Source organism: Ictalurus furcatus, chromosome 13, assembly GCF_023375685.1.
Source record: "Ictalurus furcatus strain D&B chromosome 13, Billie_1.0, whole genome shotgun sequence".
Classification (NCBI taxonomy): domain Eukaryota; kingdom Metazoa; phylum Chordata; class Actinopteri; order Siluriformes; family Ictaluridae; genus Ictalurus; species Ictalurus furcatus.
In genome coordinates this window covers 17,275,029-17,301,045 of record NC_071267.1, presented here as the reverse complement: position 1 = coordinate 17,301,045, position 26,017 = coordinate 17,275,029, and the positions used below count along the sequence as shown (strand labels likewise).

The window sequence follows — 26,017 nt, the reverse complement described above, 5'->3', positions numbered from 1 at the left end:
AGGTAGCACCTACAATGTATGGTTAAAAATATGAATCATAGAAGAATGAATCACTAAGAAGCAGATAATTTTACCCAAAAGTATTACTGTTAAGTAGTCATAAATTATATATTCATTTATTTGAATTCATTTGAATTAATGTCTAGACTCTAATTTGAATTCATTCGAAACTAAATTGGGAAGCATTTCCATCACACAGCTCTGAGGTCACATGTTCAAACCTGAGCTTGGGTTACTGTCTGTTTTTGTGCATGTTCTTCCCAAGTTAGCATGGGGTTCCTCCAGGTTCTTCGGTTTCTTCCATACCAGTACAAAGACTGGCTAAGATAAATTGTCCCTAGGTGTATGTGTATGTGCATGGTGTGCTGTGATGGATTGGCATCTCATACAGTGTGTATTCCCACCTAACAACCAAGTGTTTCCGGGAATGTGCTCCGGATCCACTTCAACCCTGACCAGGATAAGCAGTTACTGAATATGAGTCAGTGAGTGAAGGTAACTTCTCATTTTGGGGGCCTTCAAAGCAGTACACAATTAGCTCTTAAATTACTACCATTAAATAATATTAAATATTTTTCATTTATTCAATGTTGTGCCAAGCAGTGATTGTTAAATTTATGGCCCACACACAGAAAACATTATGTTTAACAAATGACTTGGCAGGGGCTCAACTGCTCAATGAATTTAATTGAATCTCACACCAGACTCTCTATATCAACAGATTATGGTTTAAAGACGAAGGTCACAGAATCAGACTAGTTCTTCCGAATATTAAGTAAACATGACTGTGTTGGATGTGTAATAAGCATTTAAAAGATTTCAGACAATCGATCATTTATTAGTACTATTTCGTTTTTCATTATACTTTTCACTAGTGGGCTGGGATCTAGCGAGCAGGTAAAGGTGATGTGATCTTGTAGTTTTAAGCGCTTGCCAACACAGAAGACAAATAGAATAGCAGATTTATATGCACGACGTAGTGCACTGATTGATTTAGTCCATACCCTTAATGTTCTTTCCAGCGTTTGAGGTATTTTGTATTATTTATTGAAATACATTTCGATGTAGGTAATTGTGCTGATGACTGGCTGTGCCCACTCATTAACTGTCAAATGACTGTAAGTGAGTTAACACTCTTACCTTAGTTAAACATCTGATATAGAAGGTGGGTCTTTGAAGTTACATCCTGAAATAGCCAGATGCACACTGACGTATACAGATGTACAGTGGATATCTGGCCCTTCCTAACTAATCTTGATGTTGAGGCACAAAGTGTGTATTCTTTTTAATACTTCTTTTTTGCCCATGTTGATCTAAGTCTTCCTTATTGCTGATACAAGGCCCTGCTTCCATTATGCTGTTTGCTTTGGGCAGTTTTTTGGGCTGGGAGCCACAAGGCCTTTTTACAGCTAGGGTGAAATTAATAATTCTTATGTAAACATCATGCACAATTAGCTGGTAAAACAGAGGCTAAAAAGCTCTATATATGCATACATACACACAAAGGCCAGATATTTCATAGCTTATGATGAAAGCTGGAAAAGGGTCGATATAAAGCACCATACTCACAGCAATAAAATACCAAAACAAATATATACTGCACATAAGCACATCACCCTTATAGGAAGCAATATGCTATAAAGTCTGAACCTATGGACTTACCTGTGTGTGTGTGCGCGTGTGTGTGTGTGTGTGTGTGTGCACGCGTGTGTGTGTGTGTGTAGGGGGTAGATGGGTTCGAGGACTTTCTGCTTGCTTGCTAAAGGCTGTCTTTGGTGGCCTCCCTCATCACTCCCCCAGGGATATTCTCTCTGGCCAATGTAAACAGAGATTAAATAATGGCCTCGACCCATGTAACTCCCTATCATCCTCTGTCACTAGTACACACACACACACACACAAAATCAGGGTGTGTTTTGAGTTTCTAGTAATCTCTGACTAGCCCTTGTTTGTGGATAGTGATTATATGGCAGTGTGCTCTTTGAGACACACACATGCACAAGGTAATCACCTTCTGACAGTACACTGACTGTGACAGATAAACAAAAAATATTTGCTCTGGATTTGGCTCAGCTACTTCAGTTCGGTTTAGATCAATTGATAAAATTATCAAATTACAAGACATAAATATTTGAGATACCAAAGTAACATTATCATAAGATCACACGAAATGTGCTCTGAGTCACGATTGTTGCCTAATTACTACCTATACCGGTCTGTGACTGTTCTGTTTTGCTGGATTTTGTCTGAATGGCCTGTTTGCAGGTTAAGTCCGATTAGCAAGAGACTAAAAGCAAAATTGATCTTGTATAAAATGTAATTTTAGATTATAGGTGAGATCACTGTAATGAGCCTGAGCCCACTAACAGCAACTTTGAGAGAAACCAAATTACCTGGATCAATAAGCCAAATATTATAATGCAATTTGAAAGCACTATCTGTTAAATTGCCACTTTCTAAGGGTGCATTTGCTAGGGGTTTCATTATCTCAGGCTACTGTTGAAGTTGTGTCTGTGTGGACAGTCTACTTACGCTAGATGAGGAAAAGGTAACTATGCAATCCTTCAATTCCTGAGCGACAAAACACAGCACACATTTTTTATGTGTAACATCAGCTATTTGAGTGCAGAATTACTGATATGAAAAATCCTTGCAGCAATTATCCGTGAAAGGCTTTCTCTAAACTGCAAGGAAGATTTAACCTCTGAATCTCATATCTTTTAATACTATTTCTAAGTATTTATGCAGATATACAAGCTAATAAATATACTATATTCATATTAAGTTAGCTGTCTTTGCTTTATAGGCATAATATATAGGCATAAATGTGAGATTTAAGTTACATTATGGCTTATTCCGAAAATTATTTTCTAGTTGATTTGAAGTCAAATGTCACATCAGACCAATGCAATATTGCAACTCTGTTTTTTAGGTCCTGTTTAGGAACCAATAATTTTGTATTGTGGTTAGAACACACAGGTTTCACCTTCCTACAGAATGGGATTCTGGGACCAAAAACACTAAAGTATCACAAACATAACACTTAACTTTTTAATAACACTAACATTTTTAATAATAACATTTTTAAAAACACTTGAGTAGCACAAACATAGCACTTAACTTTATTTAATTCCTGGGATGGTTGTTATGGCACAAAACATCACTGCTAACTAAACTAACACAAAAAAAATAAATTTATATATTTGCTAAATCACTCATGTGCTACCATCTTCAATGTCAAACCATGTCAAACTGAACATGGCTGCTGATAAAAACCTGCTTGTGCATTTGTTTGTTTGTTTGTTTGTTTGTTTGTCTGTTTTACATTAGTTGTTATATGTGACATCGTGGAGTTCCTGGCTAGCTTCCTAGGAATGCTAGCTTTAAGTAACACTTATGGGACTTTATATGTACACTATCCTTACAAAAAAAATCACATACAATTCATGCATGATCATAAGCTGTTTTGCATGTGATTACGTGAGTAATATGTGACCACGGGAAAATTGTCCATGTAAAAAACCACAACTGAAAAATATAAACACATGCCCTACATGTGGATCATTATTGAAGTTCATATGAAGTTCATGTGATGGTGTTACAGTCAGGCCAAAGTGGTTCCATGGTGGACCATGCTGGACTCAATCTTAGTGGAACCTATAAGCTGTTTATTCATGAATGACAATCATCACAGCAAGTTTGAAGATTATCTTAATGAGTTTGCCCAGGGTGGGAAGTTATTATGGCTCCGAGCTAATGATTACACATATGTGAGCTGCTTGCAGCTGCTTCACTTGTGTTCTCTTTTGAAATTGAGAAATGCATTAAATTCACTGTAATTGAAGTCTGTCTGTCTTTCTTTTTGATGTGGGTAACATCAATTTGGATAATGATTTAATAAGATTAACATGTACTCAAATACAATTTAGGAAAGAACACTCATACTCATGTTCAGTCCGTTCTATCCTTACCTAACCTCAGACTGGCCTTATATAGCCTGTACCAGACAATCACTATCAAAATGCTGTGCTTTGGTTTTGTGCCACTATTTATTACATTTTATCTCTTGGCAGAAAATGCATCTTTGAAAAATGTATCAAAAATAGTTTACAAGTTTACATTAACTATCACTGATTGTGATTTTCATTAACATTAACAAACAACAACATTCAGAATGAATAAACCATTAGAAATATTAACAAAATAACAGACTGAGTTAATATGTATTGAATAGTAATGTTCAATGCTGATTAGTCAGAAGGTGGTGATTCATTTTCTGTTATAGCACGACTATGAGAGTAGTCGCAGGGACTTACTCAGGGACTTGTGTGGCAGAAGCTCTACATAAATGGAGATCTTCTGTGAAGAGATGTTTATTTAGCATTTTTTGGAAGGAGTCTCCAGTGTCAGCACTTTGTTACAGCTGTACATCTGACTGTTACAAAGTCTTCAGGACAGAGCGCTTTGCAGTTTCTTGGTAACATGACAAGCTACATTACCTGGAGGCTGGTGAGGGAACTATTGTTTATACTGTTATAATATGAGTGATAAGCAGAACTAACTTTTTCATGGATTTTCCAAAATATTAAACATAACTATAAATGAATAAAAAAAATATGATGTGTTATTCTTTCATTCATAGGAAAAATTGAATAATAGGAATAAACTTTGTGGCAGCACCAGTAACTCAGCTTTGTGTCACGGCTGCATTACACTGCCTCATCATTTATTATTTTCCTATAACAGCACACCCCATCATGTTTTATAACTTACCTAAACTCAATTGAACACCTTCGATCACATATTAGCCTCATTTATGAATTTTCCCAATTAACCACTGGAAATATATCAATTAAGGCACCAGTTCATATTGGTCAATGTGCAAGTATACTTTTTGGTTTATTTCAAAAAAATAATAAAAACAATATAAACATTAATTACTTGGGTAATGTTACTTATGGTGTGTTTATGTATAATGTTGGTTATAGTACTTTGTTACTGTGAATGAAAGATGTGAGGGGATTGTAATATAAAGCATTACACTTATATATATATATATATATATATATATATATGAAGAAGTGACTCAGTGAAAGGGCACTAAACATGTATCATGTCCTATGTGAAGGAGTTTCAACAATTTAGACAAAGGCTCAATAGAAACTCATGGCAATAGAGAGAAAAAGAGAATAAAAATAGCAGGAGAGTGCCTCACTCACTATAAAACATTCACACTGTGTGGTCTGTCTGCCTGGTTAAGGGCTGTGGTTGTGCTAAGAAAGCAGTTATACTTTTCTCCACCTCGTCTCATCAGCGTGTAACTTTGTGTGAGTCTGGATGGAACTATCGCCCCATGTTGCTACTGAGTCTGGATGGTGAAGTGGGCGATTAGAAGGCGCTCAGCCTAGCTTATTAAAGTTTGGTTTCTTTGAGGGGGTGGGGGTCTTTTGGAGTGAAAAGGGAGCTAATTTACCTGTCACTCAAAATACATGACGCCAGCTCCCTACTGCTCAGCACTTACGTTGGTGTAATAGTGCAGCATTAAGCTGAAACCACTTCCCAAGTTCATGGCTTGGGTAATGAAACATGCCATTCTGTTCATGCCTGTTGCCTAAATCCATCCACTTAGACATTGTAAACTTATGGATTATGTTGAGGCCTACATGCTCTAGATGACTCAAATATAAACAATGAAAAATAAAATAAGTCCACCAGACACTGACAATCTAGATTTAACCAAAAGTACGTCTTTATCAAGTATAATAAGAGTTATTGCTTACAGTAAATGTGCGATGTTAAAAACTGTACAAGGAGAATGACTACAGAGGGAAGTTTGGAAGATGAATGGCAAGTGGAACAGCAGGAGACAAGAGGAAGTGTGAGAAGCACGGGGAGAGACAGGGAGTGAATGACCAGACGCAGAGATGGAGAAAGAGAAAAGTTTGTTTCTCATGCAGCCTCCCCCACTTGTAACCTGATAGCATAATGAGCTTTGACTCCTGCCAACGACTTCCCTTTCCTTCAATCTCACATTCACACACACACTCTCACATCATACACACGTATACATAAACATGCATGCATACTGTACATACACATACACACCCATACATATTCACACACCTACCATTAGTTAAATGTTTTCTGCTTGTTACATGTGTCGCTTTTATTAAACAATATGAAGTAATAGAAATATCACTTGTGGTGTATTTTAATCTTCTTGTTTTTAATAGAGGAAGAAAGGTGGCACCAAGTACCAGAGGAATGACAGCCATTGTGTTGGTGTAATTTAGAAATCACAGCCCAAGGCGGGGCTGGTGGGTGTACAATACAGTGTATGTCAATCAAAGAGAAAGAGAAGAAAGTTTATATGAAAGGCGAGTGATGTCTGTTAAGAAACATTATTATTATCACCCTGAACTTCCGATTTACCTTAATCTGACAGGAAGGAACGCAGGAAGGGAGTGGATGATTGCCTGTAAATTGAAAAATCGTCAAGGACACTGTTTATGTTTGTGTTCTGTTTGTTCAGGTGAGTCTTGCCTGTACATTTTACCTACACGAAGAGAGTGTGTAGCAGCAGTGTGTCATATTATGCGAAGGAGCACATGGTTATTTTCTGCTGTAGAAAATTTGAGGCTTGCACAGAAGGAAAGACATTTCTATTTTGAGCAAGTGCATTATTTTGTTCACAAAGATCTGACATCACCAGGGAAGATGCAGAAAAGGGCAAAGATGGAAATGTGAAAACATACAAGTGCCATGAGCAAAGACACACACACACACACACACACACACACACACACACACACACACATACATAAAGGTTTGTTTTATTTAGGGAAATCTATTCGATTTCCCATTATTAAAAATATGCCATTGTTTATGATCATCACATTTAATACTTGCCTGGGCTGAAAACTGAGATGGTGTTGGTTAGATGGGGATGGCTTGCCATCGGGAGCAAGTTGGGGTTCAGTGTCTTGCACAAGGACACGTCGGCATGTGGAATCATGTTGTCTAGGATTCGAATCGCCAACCCTACTATTAGTGGACAACCTGCTCTACCACCTGAGTCACAGCCGCCCATTAATTTAGTAATTCAGCTTGAAAGTTTCAAGTTTTTAGTCAGGAACACAAGAGCTAGACTAGAACTAGAAACTAAATGTATATCAACCTTCAGTCTAATGTACCTAATAAAGTAAAAGTAGCTCTTGTGACCTTAGAATTATGTGAGGAATAAGGACGTTGTTGTATGATGGGATAGTGTGATGTGATACCACGCCAGAGTTGATTATTTTGTTATAACAGCCCATGCTGAAGTATTTTCTTCCTCTTATACCACAGTAATTTGCTTACAATGACATTTTCTTATTAATTAAGAATAGCATGTCATACATTTTACATGCCTTTAGCTATGATTAATATTGTGGAACAGCTGCAAGACAAGTTCCTGTTATCACTTACATTATAGCAGCTATAAACAGTCATTTCCTCACCAGTCTCTTTTGAAGCCTCTCTTCCCTTCCTTGAAGTTAAAAAGAAAAAAGAAAAAAAAAAGACAAAATGCAATTGTTACAACAAAAATTAAAGCACAAAGTTCTCTGACCTGAAGACCTCTTGTGGAGAGAAACTTACTGATCACTGCAAAGTGTTGACACCGGAGACTCAAATAAATAAATAAATAAAAGACTTGTAGAAAACTTCCATACTGATTGTTATAACTTTTTCTTTGGGTTTTTTTTTTACACACTTGTGGCAGTGACATCAACACTTATTTGGTGTCTGAAGTTTGCTTCTTTAGTTTTGTATTACATCTACACTGTAAAACTGGATAAGTTCATTTAACGCAATGTTAATGTAGTTATTGAGCAATCAAACTGCATGTCTAAATCATCAGAGACATAACTTAAGCCATGTCATGTAGTTTAGTATCTCAAACAAACTTAGTTTAGCTAACTTTATATATCACTATATAAAAATCTATTTTTTTGTAATTGACTGTGCATAGTTAAAGCTGCAGAAGCTGGTTGGTGAAAAAGTTTCCAACTAGGCAATTTAAAATGGACTGGTCACTGAAAATGGAATTTCCAGTTGAAAACTTCAGCAAGGTGGACCTTGTTGTGAAATAAACACGCTTGATATAACTGTCAAAATTGAAGCCTAGCATTTCTCTGTTTGGATCAGTTTTACACTTTTACTATGTATATATATATATATATATATATATATATATATATATATATATATATATATATATATATGCAGTATCTCACAAAAGTGAGTACACCCCTCACATTTTTGTAAATATTTGATTATATCTTTTCATGTGACAACACTGAAGAAATGACAATTTGCTACAATGTAAAGTAGTGAGTGTACAGCTTGTGCAACAGTGTACATTTGCTGTCCCCTCAAAATAACTCAACACACAGCCATTAATGTCTAAACCGCTGGCAACAAAAGTGAGTACACCCCTAAGTGAAAATGTCCAAATTGGGCCCAATTAGCCATTTTCCCTCCCCGGTGTCATGTGACTTGTTAGTGTTACAAGGTCTCAGGTGTGAATGGGGAGTAGGTGTGTTAAATTTGGTGTCATCGCTCTCACACTCCCTCATACTGGTCACTGGAAGTTCAACATGGCACCTCATGGCAAAGAACTCTCTGAGGATCTGAAAAAAAGAATTGTTGCGCTACATAAAGATGGCCTAGGCTATAAGAAGATTGCCAAGACCCTGACACTGAGCTGCAGCACGGTGGCCAAGACCATACAGCAGTTTAACAGGACAGTACAGGACAGCACAGATGCCGCACACTGCATCAAATTGGTCTGCATGGCTGTCGTCCCAGAAGGAAGCCTCTTCTAAGATGATGCACAAGAAAGCCCGCATACAGTTTGCTGAAGACAAGCAGACTAAGGACATGGATTACTGGAACCGTGTCCTGTGGTCTGATGAGACCAAGATAAACTTATTTGGTTCAGATGGTGTAAAGCATGTGTGGTGGCAACCAGGTGAGGAGTACAAAGACAAGTGTGCCTTGCCTACAGTCAAGCATGGTGATGGGAGTGTCATGGTCTGGGGCTGCATGAGTGCTGCCGGCACTAGGGAGCTACAGTTCATTGAGGGAACCATGAATGCCAACATGTACTGTGACATACTGAAGCAGAGCATGATCCCCTCCCTTTGGAGACTGGGTCGCAGAGCAGTATTCCAGCATGATAACGATCCCAAACACACCTCCAAGACTGAGGGTGAAGGTGATGGACTGGCCAAGCATGTCTCCAGACCTAAACCCTATTGAGCATCTGTGGGGCATCCTCAAACGGAAGGTGGAGGAGCACAAGGTCTCTAACATCCACCATCTCAGTGATGTTGTCATGGAGGAGTGGAAGAGGACTTCAATGCCAACCTGTGACACTCTGGTGAACTCCATGCCCAAGAGGGTTAAGGCAGTGCTGGAAAATAATGGTGGCCACACAAAAGTATTGACATTTTGGGCCCAATTTGGACATTTTCACTTAGGGGTGTACTCACTTTTGTTGCCAGCGGTTTAGACATTAATGGCTGTGTGTTGAGTTATTTTGAGGGGACAGTAAATTTACACTGTTATACAAGCTGTACACTCACTACTTTACATTGTAGCAAAGTGTCATTTCTTCAGTGTTGTCACATGAAAAGATATAATCAAATATTAAATTTATATTGTTAGTCCAAAATAGCATATAAGTGAAGCAGATAATGATCATTATAAGCATGTAAGCCTCTAGCTGTGCATATAAAGGTTAAAATCAACACTGGGATTTGTACTGATAACACTAACTGCTGAACTACCAATGCCTTCTTACTTGTTAAGCAGTCAGATAATGGGTTAAGGCCACATGAGATGCCACGTATAAATATTCAGCAAGCAGAAATGTCCTTTCACTTGAATAACAAATGTTCAGAAAAAGAAAGTATGCATCCTACTAATCACTGAGGATGTCATCAGACACAAGATGTGGGAATTAAGTAAACACTTTCCCAAATCAAAATGTCTATTGAAGGAGCACATTCTCTCAGAACGAAAAGAATCTGGTTTCAATGATGAAAATCAGCTGTAGATATAGATTACTTTAAAATGAGACGGAATGTGTGGAAAAGAAAAGGAAGGTCTTTATAGACGATGTGTCTTGTGTTCAGTTTTTCACGAAGAGGAACTAGGTACTTGAAGGTAGTGGCTTGATTAACCTAATTATGTACAACGTGCACACTGATCAATTAAATAACGAAATATAATCTTCGTTGTAGTACAACCATTAATATATCTTAAATAATATTTGATTAGCTGCAAACATGAAAAGGATTTGGGGATGTTGACTGTTAAATGGTGTAATGATTTGGGGCAGTTATACACAAACCTTCCAGACAAACTCAGGTTATTCTCAACTATAACATGATGAATCACAAAATATTTCTAAATTATTTTATATGCACAAAGTAAATGTCATGCACCGTTTCCCCTTTACAGCTGTGGACATCTGTTTTATATTTGAGTAGACAATCTTTATGTTCTTTACGCTCTTAATACTGACAAATTTGCTTGAGGAGAGGAAAAGAGAGACATATTCCCCGGTCAGTGGTCTTCAGTTTGAACCTTTTGAGAGAGACATATACCCTGCTCAGCAGTCTTCAATCTGAACCTTTTCAGATGAGTTTGTGTATGAGTGTGTGTGGTGAATGTGTGAGGTATAGGCTGTACGTTTAACAGCAAAGGTTGCTCTGAGAGAACTCATAAACATGCCACTGAGAGCTTGACCTTGCAGTAAACAGCTCCACTTTCTATAGTCACTCTGACTTCCTCTACATCACTCTCTCTCCTGTACGAACTTGCACCATTTATCCCTCCTTACTTTTGCGTTCTGTTTTTTCACCATGTGTTGGGAGTTTTTGGAGGGTATTACCCCATTTTCATATTCTGTTAACACTGTTAACACATAGCTTCACACCCTATGGTACATAATGGCGTGTGGGGTGTGGTTAGTGTACACTTTTTCTAGTGCCCTCATTTGTATGAAATCAAACAAAGTCCAACTACATTGCTTCACTTGTCCATTTTAATAATTTATTTTTTTTTAATGAAATCCATTTTCTTGCTTCTTTTAATGCCTAAATATCCCAGATTATTATTCAGTTATTCATTATTCTATGAGTCTATTTAGTAACCATATAGTGAAACCAAAAAGGATTAAGAGGTTTTGAGGGGTTAAGAGGTTAACTTGGACCTTGGTAATCTGTTGAAAAACTAAAAGAGATGTGCTACTACATGACTCATATTAAACAGCGACCATTATAACTTCATATTGTATAATCTGATACCAAGTATATTTCTCTCAGCTACTAGAATTTCTGAAAGTAAATTGCACTGGTTCTGCTTGGTTACACTTATTAGGCATAATTATGTGTTATTTGTGTATACTGCTGTTATTCCTGCACAGGTTTTCTTCACTATCATTTTACCCAGATGAGGACGGGTTCCCTTCTGAGTCTGGTTCCTCTCAAGGTTTCTTCCTCATATCATCTTAGGGAGTTTTTCCTTGCCACCGTCACCACCGGCTTGCTCAATTGGGATTAATCCACACACTTAAAATCTGTATCCTATGTTTATATATTTCTGTAAAGCTGCTTTGAAACAATGCCCATTGTAAAAAGTGCTATACAAATAAAACTGAATTGAATTGAATTGAATTGAATAAAGTAGTTTACAAATACCAGTTGGCTACATTATTTTGCAATTACATTATCTGCCTGGTGGTGGCCAGTGTCCACATTACCAACATATTCTCCATCCGGATAGTTTATGAATTCTACTAATATTCCACATTGAGTTATTATATAAAGCAAATAAGGTTAAAAATCCCTGCAATAATATATGTACACAAGTCAATTTTTTTGTTATCAGAAAAGGTTTGAATAGTTCACATGTCTTCTGACCTACATATTATGCTTCTGTTGTGCAGCATTTGTCTCAATTACTCATTCTCTATCCCAGTGCATCTGTCGCTGTCCTCTTAAAGCTGACACTCGCTCCAAACAATCCTTGTGCTTTAACGTTCACCAGGGAAGCACTGTAAACCATCTGAGGAGATTAATTCCTGTGCATTTAGCCACATGGTTTGGAACAGCAAAGAGCAACTGTCATTATTCACTCCCCCAGCAGCAAATTATACCTCACGTGTGGTGTCAGTGCCAATCCCTGCAGTGAACAAACAGATAAATTCACTTCATCAGACGGTTTTATGACAACATTTGATTTTATTAGCGGGAGGATCCTCCTGCGTGCGAAGTAACATTTCAATTAGCCTGATTTTCCACAAAACTAACAGTTAAGACTACCTTTGTGGAAGTATTGCTGTACTGCTGAGCAGTTCATGTGCTCTTTTCCGATTCTATAAAAAGACACTGTTTTGTGTGAGAACCAGCCTGATCATGCAGAAACTGGCACAAGAGTACAGAAAGTAGTCAGAGAGAATGACTTCAGTGTCTCTCCCATGATAATGATGTGAAAACCTTCTTTATTTTTTTCAGTTATGTGGCCACTGCAGGCAACCCCATTGTACTGAGGCTCTACTCCACCCTGTACATAATTACTGAGAGAGGTGTGGCCTTTGGCATTCAACAGCAATCACAAGCTCTCCTGAAAGAGCTTTGCATTTACAACCTGCAGTACGCAGCCTCGGTCCCAGCAGAGAGAAACGTGATAAGATACAGACTACAAGGCAAAGTAAACTGAGTGCCTTTTACTTGAGCACTACTGAAAATAACCAGTAGTTGCTATGTCACTTGGCTGGTTTCATGTGATGATTGTCTGCAAAGTGACTGTCAATTTCAACATAGAAATACAAGACAGACTGAACATTTTTAACAAAGGAGGATTAAAAAAGATTGTTTATCTGACCTTAAAAGACCCTTCCATGCCTCATTATAGTTTTCTGAAGAATGATATTTCCGTCTACCGTTCTAAGAATGTGAATCATCACAACATTACTGGCTATTCAAAACTAAACCACAGTCTAACTATACAAATGTTGTGTTAAAAACCGATCCCAGATCTGCACAGGTTGTACAAGTAAGCAAGACTAAGCAGAAGTGGAGGTGATATTTTTTAGAAGTCGGGTAGTAGGGAGAGACACAGGCTTCTCTCCTTTCAATACTGTAATCCAGGGGCTCTGCGCTCACAATGCAAATACATTATATCACGGCAGGAGGCCTGAGGCTACGGCTGCCAAGCCAGGGTGTGTGTCACAGTTTAAAAAGGAGCGAAGAAAAAAAAAGATAAGAAGCTTCTCGGGCAAGGAGCCAAATCTGCTTCTGTGAAATCCAGTATTAGTCTCAAGCAGTATGCACGCAACCTTTTATAGTTTTCCACCCCTTTTCCCTCTGTCTCTGTCCTGCTTTATCTACTCCTTTGTGTTGATGGTTTGTTTGTACCTAAACTCTTCATAGAAAATTCATTAGAGGGAAATGGATTTTTAACATTTTAACATTTGTTAACATTCATGACAGTGAAAATTTGTTCTCGTTTTGAATCAGATTAACAAGAATGCAAACTTTGGGCCCGAGTCTGTGTAGACGTTTGATACATTAGTATGCTCGAGCTATTTTGGTTTCAGTACTGGGGATTTACATGTCAATGGTGACCAGATTAAAGTTCAACTTTCAGCTAAAGTCCACCAAAAATGTCATTATAGCTGGAAGAAAGTAAGACTGCCATTTCAGGATAAAAGGCTTATTGGCAGGGGCGGCAGTAAATTCCTGCTGAAGTTCACATCCACATCTAAGAATATGCTACAAATTCATTAAAAATATTGTCTCCAAATGTTTACCCAGCTAGATAGATTGTATTTAATGTTAGCTAAAAAAATGTTAAGGTTGATTTGATTGATTTATTTAGGCACGTCAAGGTCAGTTGGCTTCAACCTGAGAGCAAATACCTTCTTGAACATGCATGTTTATCGATCCATCACAGAGCCCTCACTGTAACTCTTACAACCGTATCTGCACTTCCGTACACACTTCAGCAGATCAGTCACACTCAATAACAAGTGCCAGAGGCTCCTGGTCAGGCCTGGCCTTGTTTGGTGGTTTAGATAAACGTGTGTCCATTAGAGCTGTAGAGTGGAATGGGTTTTAGCAACTAGGGGTCAGTGGCTGAAGCCTTGTTCTTAAGAGCCCAACATTGTTCTGCCATCTATGGACGGGTTCCTCAGGGAAGGATCCTGCTGTCTACCATACAGCGAAGGCTTTTAAGTGCTTGTAGCCATGCTGTGTCTACAGATTAGAGCATCTTTACTTGATGAGTGTATGCTGGAAAGTTTTTTTTTTAAGTTGTGGTATTGTTAACACACAACCGCTATGGTTGGCTGAATGTAAAACCCACAATCTCTGAGCATACAAGTTAGGCGGCACTTCTGACTAGCGTTAGAACAGAAATACTGCCACTCCAGAAAGAGTTGGCCACATCCATGTTCCCTGACCTTTTCTTCCCCACTTCAGAGCACTCAGCAGCTCAGAAAATGCTACCAAAGTAAACAAAAAATTAAATACCAATGTAAAGAGGTTGACATTCAGTGTTTAAGAGGTATAGCCAGTCTTTTAAACATTGCAAGTATTATAATTTCTCTGTTGGTGCAGATTTATATCTAAATGTTAGCCTGACATTAGGTTAAATGTTTGGAGAGCAGAGGACTATGAGGATGTGTTTCCGGTTAGTGTTTTGCTGTCTTCAAAGCAAGGAGCTTTGCTTGTCCCTTCCTCTCAGGAAAATATTTACATATCCAAGCTATTAAATGGACACTTGTCAGAAGGCCATCACTTGAGTTTCCAAGGCGAGGTCGTTCAGTGTTTTACTCTGGGCATTACACATAAATAGCTGCTGTGGAATGATGGATTATGTTTGTTTGTTGGGAGTGCCTGGGTTTATTTCATTAGCAAAGCTAATAAATAATCATCTGAGACAGGGAAGACATTTTTTCGCAAATTTAAATCGGAAGGCCATCTTCCTGCATCTATCTATCTATCTATCTATCTAACTATCTACAGGGGGTTTCAGGTTCTTGGGGTTGCATCACTGCCGGTTGAAAAATTTTAGGGAAATGTTTATGATTAAAAGTGGTTAATGGACATCAAACATTTTTTTGCACTTTTTACTTAAAACAAACTTGAATCAATGCTAGTCTGGCCTGGCATAAGCTAAGAAAACAGGATAAGATGCCAGTTAGTGTTACTCCACATTTGCTGAGGTAGACTAACGCTGCTCATCCTCAAGTTCCACACTGTAGTCCAGTGCCTTATCGATATTCAAACACACTACAATATGTAGCATGTGAAGGTAAGAGCACGATTCCTGAAAGTGTTTTTTCTACATTGATGAACGTGATTGATTGCTAAGGAAATGATAGGATGCTAAACTGACTGTAGCATACAGTTACTGTTTGAATGCGAGAACAAAAGACTTTTGAGATCTGTAATGATTACTTTGAAGGACAAAATAAAAATGTAAGGAGTACAAAGGAAGTTTACAAGTAAGAGCACAAGTATTACATTTCCATAATAGTATATAGTAACGTAGTACAATTACTCAAATATTGTCCACGGCTGAAAACAAAGCATAATTTATAAACTGTATGTATTTATATCAAGTTCAGAGCTGCTGATATGCCAAAAAATAATGAGAGGAATGAGCGAGAAGCAGAGATGCAGATTCAGGCCCAATAAAACTAGACTGCTGAATGACAAGGAGAGCAGTTTGAAGTCACATCAAAACAAATTGAGCTTTTGTAGCACTCTCAGTCGGAGCCTCTGTCAAATTTACATCTCAATGCAGGCAGTCTGGTGGGCCAGTGGCATGGTAAATGAGCAATGCAAATAGTACACATACTGCTGTCTCTTTATCCACACACACACAAATGAAGAATATCTAGTGAGAGACCAACTCAGGACATGTTTGTGTCTAATTAGGATCAGTGGTAGCTCACTGGTTAAGCTGTTGGACTACTGATCAGAAGGTCATGAGTTCAAATTCCAGCACTCCCAAGCTGCAACTGCTGAACCCTTGAGCAGGGCCCTTAACCCTCAACAAAAAAACTAGATAAATGTAAGTCACTCTGGATAATGGTGTCTGCCAAATGCCATAAATGTAATGAAGCTTTATGTGTTTAAGAACAACAGACGGATGTTAGCCAATTGAGCATGTAAAGACACATGCCATCATTTCAACAATATGCACAAGACTTTTGCTTAAGACTTTCCAAATTTCACAAACACTTACCCCAAGTTTTATGTGATTGGCAGAGACAGACTTAATCACCTTCCATGTCTTAACGTGCTAACTTATAGCACAATTATCCTGTAAAGGCAATGAACTGGCATGAGGTTTCATTCATATAGTTTCAGTATTTTATCAGCCTCCAGAAATATTTATACATTCATTTTCTAACAACATATAAAATAGTCATCCGCTCTTCATGTTAGGTATATTCACTGAGAGCATATTATATCATTTCTATCAACATTAATATGAAACCATACCCTGTTACTTTTTCTAATATAGAAGAAATGTGACATGAGGAATAACATTTTAAATTAATTTATTAACTTATCAAGATGCATAAGTGAAATCCCTCAAAGGGTTTGTATGTGTTTTTTAAAAACACACATTAGCTGGTAAAGCAGATGATGGCTCAGGCTGGGTTGAATTCAGAACACAATTGGAGCATTAGCTTGTTTAAACTCTCAGGCTTTTGTTATCATTAGGTGAGCACTAATAGTCCTGAGGGAAGCGATCCTCACTAATGCTAGCAGCTGTTAAGTGGACGGCTTGCTAATGGCGTCTTGCAGAGGTACCTGACCCACAGAAAGATCACCCGAGATGGCCGATCTGATGCTGACCAAGCACTTAGAGCTGAGGCAGATTAACCATAGATAGGGTTGAAATTAATTTTAGTCTGGTAAATCAGCATGCAGAATCTTCCAGGATGTGGGTAGGCTTTGGAACTTGCACAGATGAGATTACGATCACTGGCAGCCCAAAGCAATTGAGTTTAAGGGTGAGAGTTTCTTTTTCAGTAAGCTTGCTTATTGCACCCAAGAACAACAATCTATGGAATAATTCAAATCATGCAAATGACTTGCATACGGCACCATGAATGAAACTGAAGAAACGTTTGGTTGATTTTTCAGGTAGTTATCAGGTACATTTCAGTGGCTGGCAGAAGGGCTTTTTTCAGTGTAACTAGTTAGAAGTCAATGTTATGGTTTCAAAATTGTACAATTATAGGGTTGTGGTTATAAAACAATGACTAGAATTAAACTATGGCCAAAAGAATTAAAAACATAATCTATCACACTATATTTAAATGATTATATTTAAACTAATATATATATATATATATACATACACACACATATACATATACACATACACACACACACATAAAACTGAATATTACTTCACCTGTGTTTTAAGTCTTGCTAAGCACTCTTAAAATGAAATTTGTTGGCAAATGTTCCTCACTCAGTCACCTTAAATTCTATTACTTCCTGGTTTTTATGTTATGATGAAAGTCTCTGTGGTTTCAACACCAAAAATATTTGCTTTGAACACCCATTCACTTTCAAGATCATTTCAAACCTAGGCTTCATAAAAAAAACAGGTATCAGATAATTCACTGTTCACTGCTGTTGAACAGTTGTTTTCCCACAATCGCAGCACTACACAGTTTACACAGTGCACACATGAAGTCCTTGCACAGATTACCAGGCACAACTTTATATGTTGATGGCTGTATCGCATCAACATAACCTATTTAAGACTAAAATCGAAGAAATTGTATGAAACATTTGAATTTTTTTCCCCGTACCATATCATGATCCATTACACACATCTTTCTAGCATCGATCATATTTACAATTGAACTGAAAAGATATCAGTGTTTTTGCTCATTTCTTCACTTCTGTCTGAGAATATGCGGAGCGCTTTACTACACCATCTCCATAGCAAACTAATTCACAGTGGAATGTGAGCCTTAGGTCAAGCTGAGCACTGTGGTTTGCAGATCAGTGTGTGAGTACAGTTACCCGGACACCACTATATTGACTTACTCTGAAAATGTCAAAGTTCTCGGAACAGGTTTGTAGGGAGGTGAAATCTCCAGGCTGGGTGAACACAGGAGCGTTACTGTGCCTGCAGAGTGCAAGCTGAGGGCTCAGAGCTTACAGCTTCCTGACATTCCCTCAAATGCTAAATAAATACTCACTCAGCCTGCAGCATTAATCCCCAGAGTGCAAGTGTGAGAGAGCAAGAGAAACGTAATGTGTCCCCTCTGGAGGGGCTTCAGAAATGACGCAGCGCAGTGGAAGGCTCTACTTTTGAACAAGGCCCCTGTGTTAACTCCCCTGCGTCTGCTACCACTAAACTTCAGAGAAAACAAGCATCTGTAAAACACACATTAATACACACATCCTTATAAAAAAGAATTATAAGAAAATCATTGCCAGGCATGTTTAAACATTTACAGTCAACACTGAGTCCTTTATTTATAGAACTTGACTGAAAAAAGGTCCTATTTGTACCCTGGTGTCAGTGATTTTTTTTTTTTTTTTTTTTTTTAAATGCAAAAAAGTATTTTCATCTCGAATTTATACAAATGTGCAAATAAGATGAATCCTTCAGTCTTCAGTGTCAGTCAAGGATCCACAGGACAGGGCTTGAAAGGCTTATTTCAACAACTCTGCCCTCTCAAGCTCTAATTCAAGTAAAGTGCTCCATCAAGGGAAAAAAAAAAGCATTTCTCTCTCCATTTACAAAAGAAAACAATAAAATTACAATGCAAATGGAAAATAATAATAATTATAATAATAATAATAATAATAATAATAATAATAATAGTACAGCAACAAAATGCTACACAGTTCAAGCATGGTGAACATCTTCACTCTGGTTCCCAAAGACCAGCGAGCGAGTTCAGTCCCAGCACAGAGGCACGGTGAAATAGTCACTAGTCATACGAACTCGAGTTTCCCGTGGCCTGTGTACATGCCCCAGTGCACGAGTGAAAGGAATCGTTCGCCCCCTTGTGCGCTCAGTTCAGCCTGACGGAGTTTATCACAACCTGCACAGCAGTTCTCATGGCCAGTCACAGGCACCATGCACTCCAGGTCCAGCTTTGCCATGTGGCCCTTCTTGGCATGGTTATGCCCATGGAAACTGTAGTGCAAGCGTGAGAGCATCTGCTGTCTCTGCACCCGGAGCCGCTTGTTCTCACTGCGCAGCATGCGGAGTGCCAACATGATGAGCAGCACCAGGATCAGGCCTCCTGCGATGGGTACGGCGATCACAGCCGCCCGGAACCATACCTCCTTCGCTGAGGCTAACTCTTGAACTCGTGTGATCAAGTTCTGGTTTGAGCTTGAACGATCTGAAAAAGCAAAAGAGACAAGCTTCTTTCATTGGTTGTTGTTTCACGTACAGGTTTTCCTAAGTGCTGCTTGTATCTATGCATCTAGCATGTGTTCTCTCCGAAGCACATTCCTGCACAGTGAGGTATTACATAATCCACATACTATCAAAAGCATGTCATTGTACCATACTCCTCAAAGGAAAACTATCTACTGCCTACTAAGCATGCAACTCATTAAATATCTGGGGGAAAAAACAACTAATCAAAAAAAGAGCCTTTTAAACTCATGCTCTTGAGATCTGGCCCTCAAGGACAAAACAAATTAAAATTGAACAAACCTCCAGATATCATCCATTATATAAATTGTTTTGTATATCTATTTTTATATAATCACATTAGTTCTCACCTGTGGGGTCACTTTGTGTGTGAACAATACTGGGTAAACCCCGGTAGTTGCACATATCATCATGACAGCACTCAATAGGAGACGGGCCTCCATTTGAAACATCCGAGTTCTGAGTGCACACATCCACAGAGTTTAATAGTGGGTCTAGACATCCATGTGTTAATGGGGAGTTTGTGTTAAACGGGTCCAAAGCCTTGGTAAAACAGGCGTTGAGCTCTGATTTGCACATGTATCCAGTGGCAACACACTGTGGAGCATCACAGTAGCACCTGATCTCTCCTGTAAAATAAAATATATAGAAATAAGTGCCGTTTAGTCGAAATGAACACCTGATTTCCATTATGACAACTATAGATAATGTATCATCAAAATTGCTAGACTCAATGTTCTTATAACTTGAATAGTTATTAAAATAATGTGTGCTTAATGAGAACAACAACAATGCTGACTGTATTTCAAACCCCACTTTATCTGACTATTCTAATGCCCCATAATTTAAGAGGGAGAATTATTGTATTAAAATGATACTATTACCGTGAGAAATTTGTGTTACATCGCAGAGAGACCAGTGTAGAGCCAAATCGGGTTACAAATGTGTGTGAAAATTCAGACCAGTGTCCAATATGGTTATCTGGGTCATGGATTTTAAACTGTCCCGTCGGTCCATTATGAAAAATAGCGGTTTATGGGTGTATAATACCGGGCATGTCTGCCACAGACAGTTTCACAGACCCAAATGAAAAGTTGTAAAGAAAGAGACGTGAAAAAGTCCATCTGCACATTACATGCAAGGCCTATTCTGAATATGTTCTTAAGGAGATATTGACAATACAGAGATAAGTTCAACATATTCAAAACTATAAATATCAGAAACCACTGGCATATTATACTGTAATGTGTATATATCACCAGGGGGAATTTGTGGAAGTGGTGTCCCATTGACCCGTTTCTTGAGCATTTTTAGACTATATGAAAACTAATTGCCAGTGTGTGTCGATGTACCTGGAACAGAACAAAGCACACACACACCGAGACGCAAACACAAATAAACACAGGTTTTGTACTGGTGTCTGTGGACCTGCAGGACTCGAGTTACAGGTCATCACTCTTGTTAGTGTAAACTGCTGACAACACAACTCATACAGCACCAGAAAGCAGAGGAATACAAGCTGTGCACTAAAGTTTAGGGCTATAAACAGGCTACTCAATGAAAACGGTAGTTCCATTTAAACGCTTATTGAAATTAGGAATCATTCAGGTTTTGCAAAAAGGTTTCTGGATGCACTTTTATGGATCTTACAAACAGAAGAATCCTGACAAGATCTTATAAAGACTCTTATAAAGTTTTTTGTTTTTTTAAAAAAAACACACACACACACACACACACACATCTGCTGGCCTGTGATAGGCTACAAAACACTACAAGTAATTTTCCCTAATATTACCTTCTCATTACTTTGTGACCACAATTTTGTGATTTTAACTGGCGTATAAAACCACACAAGTTATAATGAATGTAAGTGTAATCCCCATAGTTTCTGTAATCGCAGAGATACAGTTCAGTCTGCCTTCTGGTCCAGAATGTGCTACAAGTTCTGACACCTTGTGGATAAATAAAATGCTGTTTATAAACAACATACCGGGCTGAGTTGCACTGTTCCCCTTAGACAGAATGTTTTCAGTGAACAAGGTCGATCTAAGGTGTGTGTAAAGTAGCACCAGGTGCACAGCTCTTGTTTGGGGCCCAAACAAATAATAACCTATATAAAAGATATACTGATTGATTAGATGAAATTAAATATATAGATCGGACATACCTTTAGTGAGGAGCACGGCCATGGCACAGAGTTCCAGCTGAAGCCAAAGTGAAACGAAACTGGAATGGCGATCCATTTACGACCAGTTCCCAGTCCTCCAAGCCAGCGACAGAGACAACGTCCGATCTACACACTTGTTTACATGTAAAGACGTGCTTACATGTGGTTTATCACAAAGATAAACAAGTGCATTCCCGCAGTTCCTTCGGTTACATCATGATCAAAACCAAACGGAGTTAAAAACTCTCCTGTGCCATGGGCTTAGTGCGAGTGTGTGATGATGAGTCAGAGTCCGCACGAAGAAAAACACCACGCTACTGCAGAGGAACACTCCCTGTGTATAACCTACACACTCACAACGCAAAACAAAGCATCCGAATCACCACGAGTGGCCAAAGAAATAACTGTGGTGATGTGTAATCCAGCTGAACACAGCTTTCAATCAGGACACACGACCGCACGGCCGACTGAGTCACACACTCACTCACCACCCAGTTATCAGCGCACGGCTTCAGGAGACCTCTCATGGCCACGCCCTCTCTGCTCAATGATTGGCTAGAGGGGGGGGTTTCTTTGCATGCGCAGTGCGATTGGCATTCGTATTGGTTCAGGCGGCGGTCACACAATGAGCCCGCCTTCAGCGCGGATTAAAGCTGCAATTAAGAAATAAGGAAAGAAACTATTCAAAAAGTGGACATGTTTGATTAAAACAAACAAACAAAAGAAAGTACTTGATTTGGAATTTATATATATATATATACATACATATATATGTTTACATAGATGTGTACATATGTGTACATACACATGTGTACTATATACATATATATACATATATATACATATATATACATATATATACATATATATATACACATATATACACATATATATACACATATATACACATATATATACACATATATACACATATATATACACATATATATACACATATATACACATATATACACATATATATACACATATATATACATATATATATACATACACACATGTATATATATATACACATACACACATATATATATACATACACACATATATATATATACATACACATATATATATATATATACACATACACACATATATATATATACACATACACACACATATATATATATATACATACACACACACCTGTGTGTGTGTGTGTGTGTATATATATATATATATATATATATATATATATATATGTGTGTGTGTGTGTGTGTGTGTGTGTGTGTGTGTAATCATATATATAACGTTTTCTTAACATTGTTTATATGCACTGTTTAAAATATATTTATATTTAAGTAAATATATAAGACTGTGATAACATGATCTTGTTAATCAAGTCTATATAGAGAATCTGTTTTGTAGGTTATTACCGTGGCTACTGATTTGGAAGAAACGATGACTGTTGATATAGAATCTATATGCTATATTAAAGATAAACAAGAAAGAGTCTAAATACATTTTCTGTATGTATGATCAGGTTAGGACCAGCAGGGCTGCTAAAATGATGACCGTCTGAAGTAATATGTGTGCTCCTCAGACTACTGAAGTCTCGGAAGGAAGGTCGCCTATAGAGAAAAGCGAGAGACTCGGCCTAAACTGTTAGATAAATTAGCAATCCAAAGAGGCCCATGGCGCCAGAGAGCCGACACAGACAGACAGAGACACTCAATTAGAGCCGAGTCGATCCCATACAACACACACACACACACACACCCCGCTCCGCTCCGATCGATATCTCACCGTGGCCCTTCCAGTCTGTTCATATGTTTATCATTGAGGATAGGCCACTGTTCGAAGGTAAAGCGAATCTCTCACTCACTAGCAACAGTCAACCTCCAGAGATAAGAAAAGTCGTTATGAAATCGACCCAGGTATTGCATATACAAGTACATACACTTATATCATTTACTTATAAAATCATCCAGCGTTCAAAATATAATCTGATAATAAGGATAATCGGATGCCTTCAGATCAGGATCACTTTGACTCTTAAACCGTCTTATTTGGCCATCTATAAAGTTACACCAGTCTAAGGAGAGCTCTTTGTGGGGAAAATAGAGGTTTGTGGGAGAACAACTAGAAACAGACCAACTTGAAATAGCCTCACATTGTTGGGATAAATGTCCTAAACACTAACAAATCTATTTTAAAACAACAACAACAACAAAAAAAAACCTTGTAAGCCACACTGGTCAATACTAAAAGTGTGTGTCATGCTGCTTTGATGATGTGATCATGCTCTGTGCTAATAGCTCATCGTGTTTACAGGTAGAACAGCTGCTAAAAAGCCAGAGACAGACAGAGAGACGCTATTAGGGCCGATTGCCCTTTGCCTGCAGATAGAGGGCCATCGATCCAGTGTCATAAGGGGAAGGACTAGTCTGCTTTGAGGGACACACACACGCACGCACACACAGACACAGACAGAAGTGCACTGACAGCAGTTGGGGTAATTGTTGGGAATTTCAGCAAGGCGCCAGTGTGTTCAGTAGCTCTAGGCGATGTGCCTACACCTTTTACACGTTCTGCAGCTAACAGCAAGGCCAAAGGCAGCAAACCCCACACTTGTGTGAACAGAAGCCTGGAGTATTAACACCAGAGACAATCAATAAAAAGCATAACCATAGCCGGTTCTTTATAATGTAATTTTCTAATCTTCTAACACTAATTAGAATAATAGGGGGAAAAGCCCCCACTAAATATTTTTGCCTGAATCTAAAGGAAATCCTCTTTTCCCGACTTTCAGAAAGCTTTCCGACACAACAGGAAGTAGCTCATATAGTAATAGTCTACAGAGAGGGGATTTTCCTCCTAGCACCCGAAAGTATTCAGTCTCATAACCCTAATGTGCCCAAGAACGAGTAAGTGCTGCCCTCTTGTGTCTATCACTGCAATTACATTTAGGTGGGTTTAACACGGTCGTAAATACAGTTGAGGGTAAAAGATGGATATCCATGTTTGTGTTTGGGGTTTCTTTTGTGAAGGGAGGGTCAGTATGTTACTCATTATTGATGAAAAATGCATAAATAAACCAAACTAAATTAACATTCTTTGTACTGTGAAATATTGCATTGTAATTTTATCTAACTTTTCTTATAATATGGTGTATATACACATGATCGTGAACAACTGCATGACTCAAAAATGTGACACACAACCTACAGTTTCTTTAATACTGTCAGCAGAGTCTTAGTCCTATGGCATTACAAACACTCAACTATAACTGTGAAAAGTAACTGAACTCGTGTTCAATAAGGAAGACACTATTTTAAAAGTTGTCGAGGTACAAAATCCAAACAAACAGTCTTGCTGTAAGAGTAATACTTTACTGAATGGATTATGCTGTATGTAGAAAAACCTGTGTGCCTCGACTGGTATTGATTGCTGATTACCATTAGTGAGCACTTCAATAGAAATAGAAAGAGAATCAAAGTGAGGAGTGAATGGGTGTGGGGATAAGCGAGTTTGGGTAGGGAGGAAAAAGAGATTAAGAGAGGTGTGAAAAGGCCTGCAGCTCTGTTTACACATTTCATGCTGAGAGTTCACACTTTTAAAGAGATACAGTGAGAATAAGAGAGCTGTAAGGGAGTGGATCAGGAAAGAGGTGCTCAGACACAGCCATGATATCATCTGTAACAGAGTTTATCTGTGTGTAGAATTTTCTCTGGACTCCATCTTAAAATGCCTAATTAAGGAACAGTATCTTGGAGAAACACACTATGCACAAGCAATTTCTTTCATTAATCAGAAAATAATTAGATTAGCAGTAATATTCAGCATGAGGTGTCAAATTTACAGCCTGCACTATGGACTGGGAAAAGCAGCTTCTTTATAATGAATGCAGTAATATAATGCAAAGAGTATTATTAAATATTATGAACTCTCAACAATTCCTGAATTTGTGTTCCAGCTAGCTGTGGGAAAAGCAAAGGCATCAAATATCTGTTATAACAGCAGCGAGTATTCTTACTGATCATTGGCTTTGAGATCAGGAACTGAATACAATGTACTTTGGTCCAATTTTACCTTTAATCATGATATACACACCAGTTTTAATATCCCAAAAATAATATTGTGATCACTATGTGCAGAAATATAATCAAAGTTGACTTCCCCCCCTTTACATAGTCATCTCCTTCAGATGGGCAACAAAAGAAAGGTTATTATGGTGAGAGGCAATTTGCTGGCATGGTTTGGGTCCACTTTACCTTTTTAAGGGAAGAATCACTGCAAATCAGTTCATTCACATTGACTCTTCACATATCCTACTAATGCACTTATAAGTTAGCGACTGCCCCAGGAATAGGCAAAGATGACAAACAAATCAAGATG

At 38.1% G+C, this 26,017-nt stretch overlaps 1 protein-coding gene across 1 annotated transcript; it reads right to left on the bottom strand.

Annotated features, from left to right (window-relative positions):
* Window positions 1-17,472: 17,472 nt before the first annotated feature.
* Window positions 17,473-22,174, bottom strand: bambia (BMP and activin membrane-bound inhibitor (Xenopus laevis) homolog a). Its single transcript, XM_053640571.1, has 3 exons — window positions 21,662-22,174; window positions 19,845-20,123; window positions 17,473-19,456 (listed from the first exon to the last, which is right to left on the bottom strand). Exons 1-3 carry the CDS (start codon window positions 21,735-21,737, stop codon window positions 19,041-19,043), a joined length of 771 nt encoding a protein of 256 aa, XP_053496546.1. The 5' UTR covers window positions 21,738-22,174; the 3' UTR covers window positions 17,473-19,040.
* Window positions 22,175-26,017: the final 3,843 nt, after the last annotated feature.

What these genes read in the sequence shown, in the direction of transcription:
- bambia (XM_053640571.1), bottom strand. Translation starts at nt 21,737, where the DNA reads ATGGATCGCCATTCCAGTTTCGTTTCACTTTGGCTTCAGCTGGAACTC. An exon ending in GGCCGTGCTCCTCACTAAAG is followed by an intron (nt 20,124 to 21,661) that starts GTATGTCCGATC and finishes TTTATTTTACAG; the next exon opens with GAGAGATCAGGTGCTACTGT. An exon ending in CACACAAAGTGACCCCACAG is followed by an intron (nt 19,457 to 19,844) that starts GTGAGAACTAAT and finishes TTGCTTTTTCAG; the next exon opens with ATCGTTCAAGCTCAAACCAG.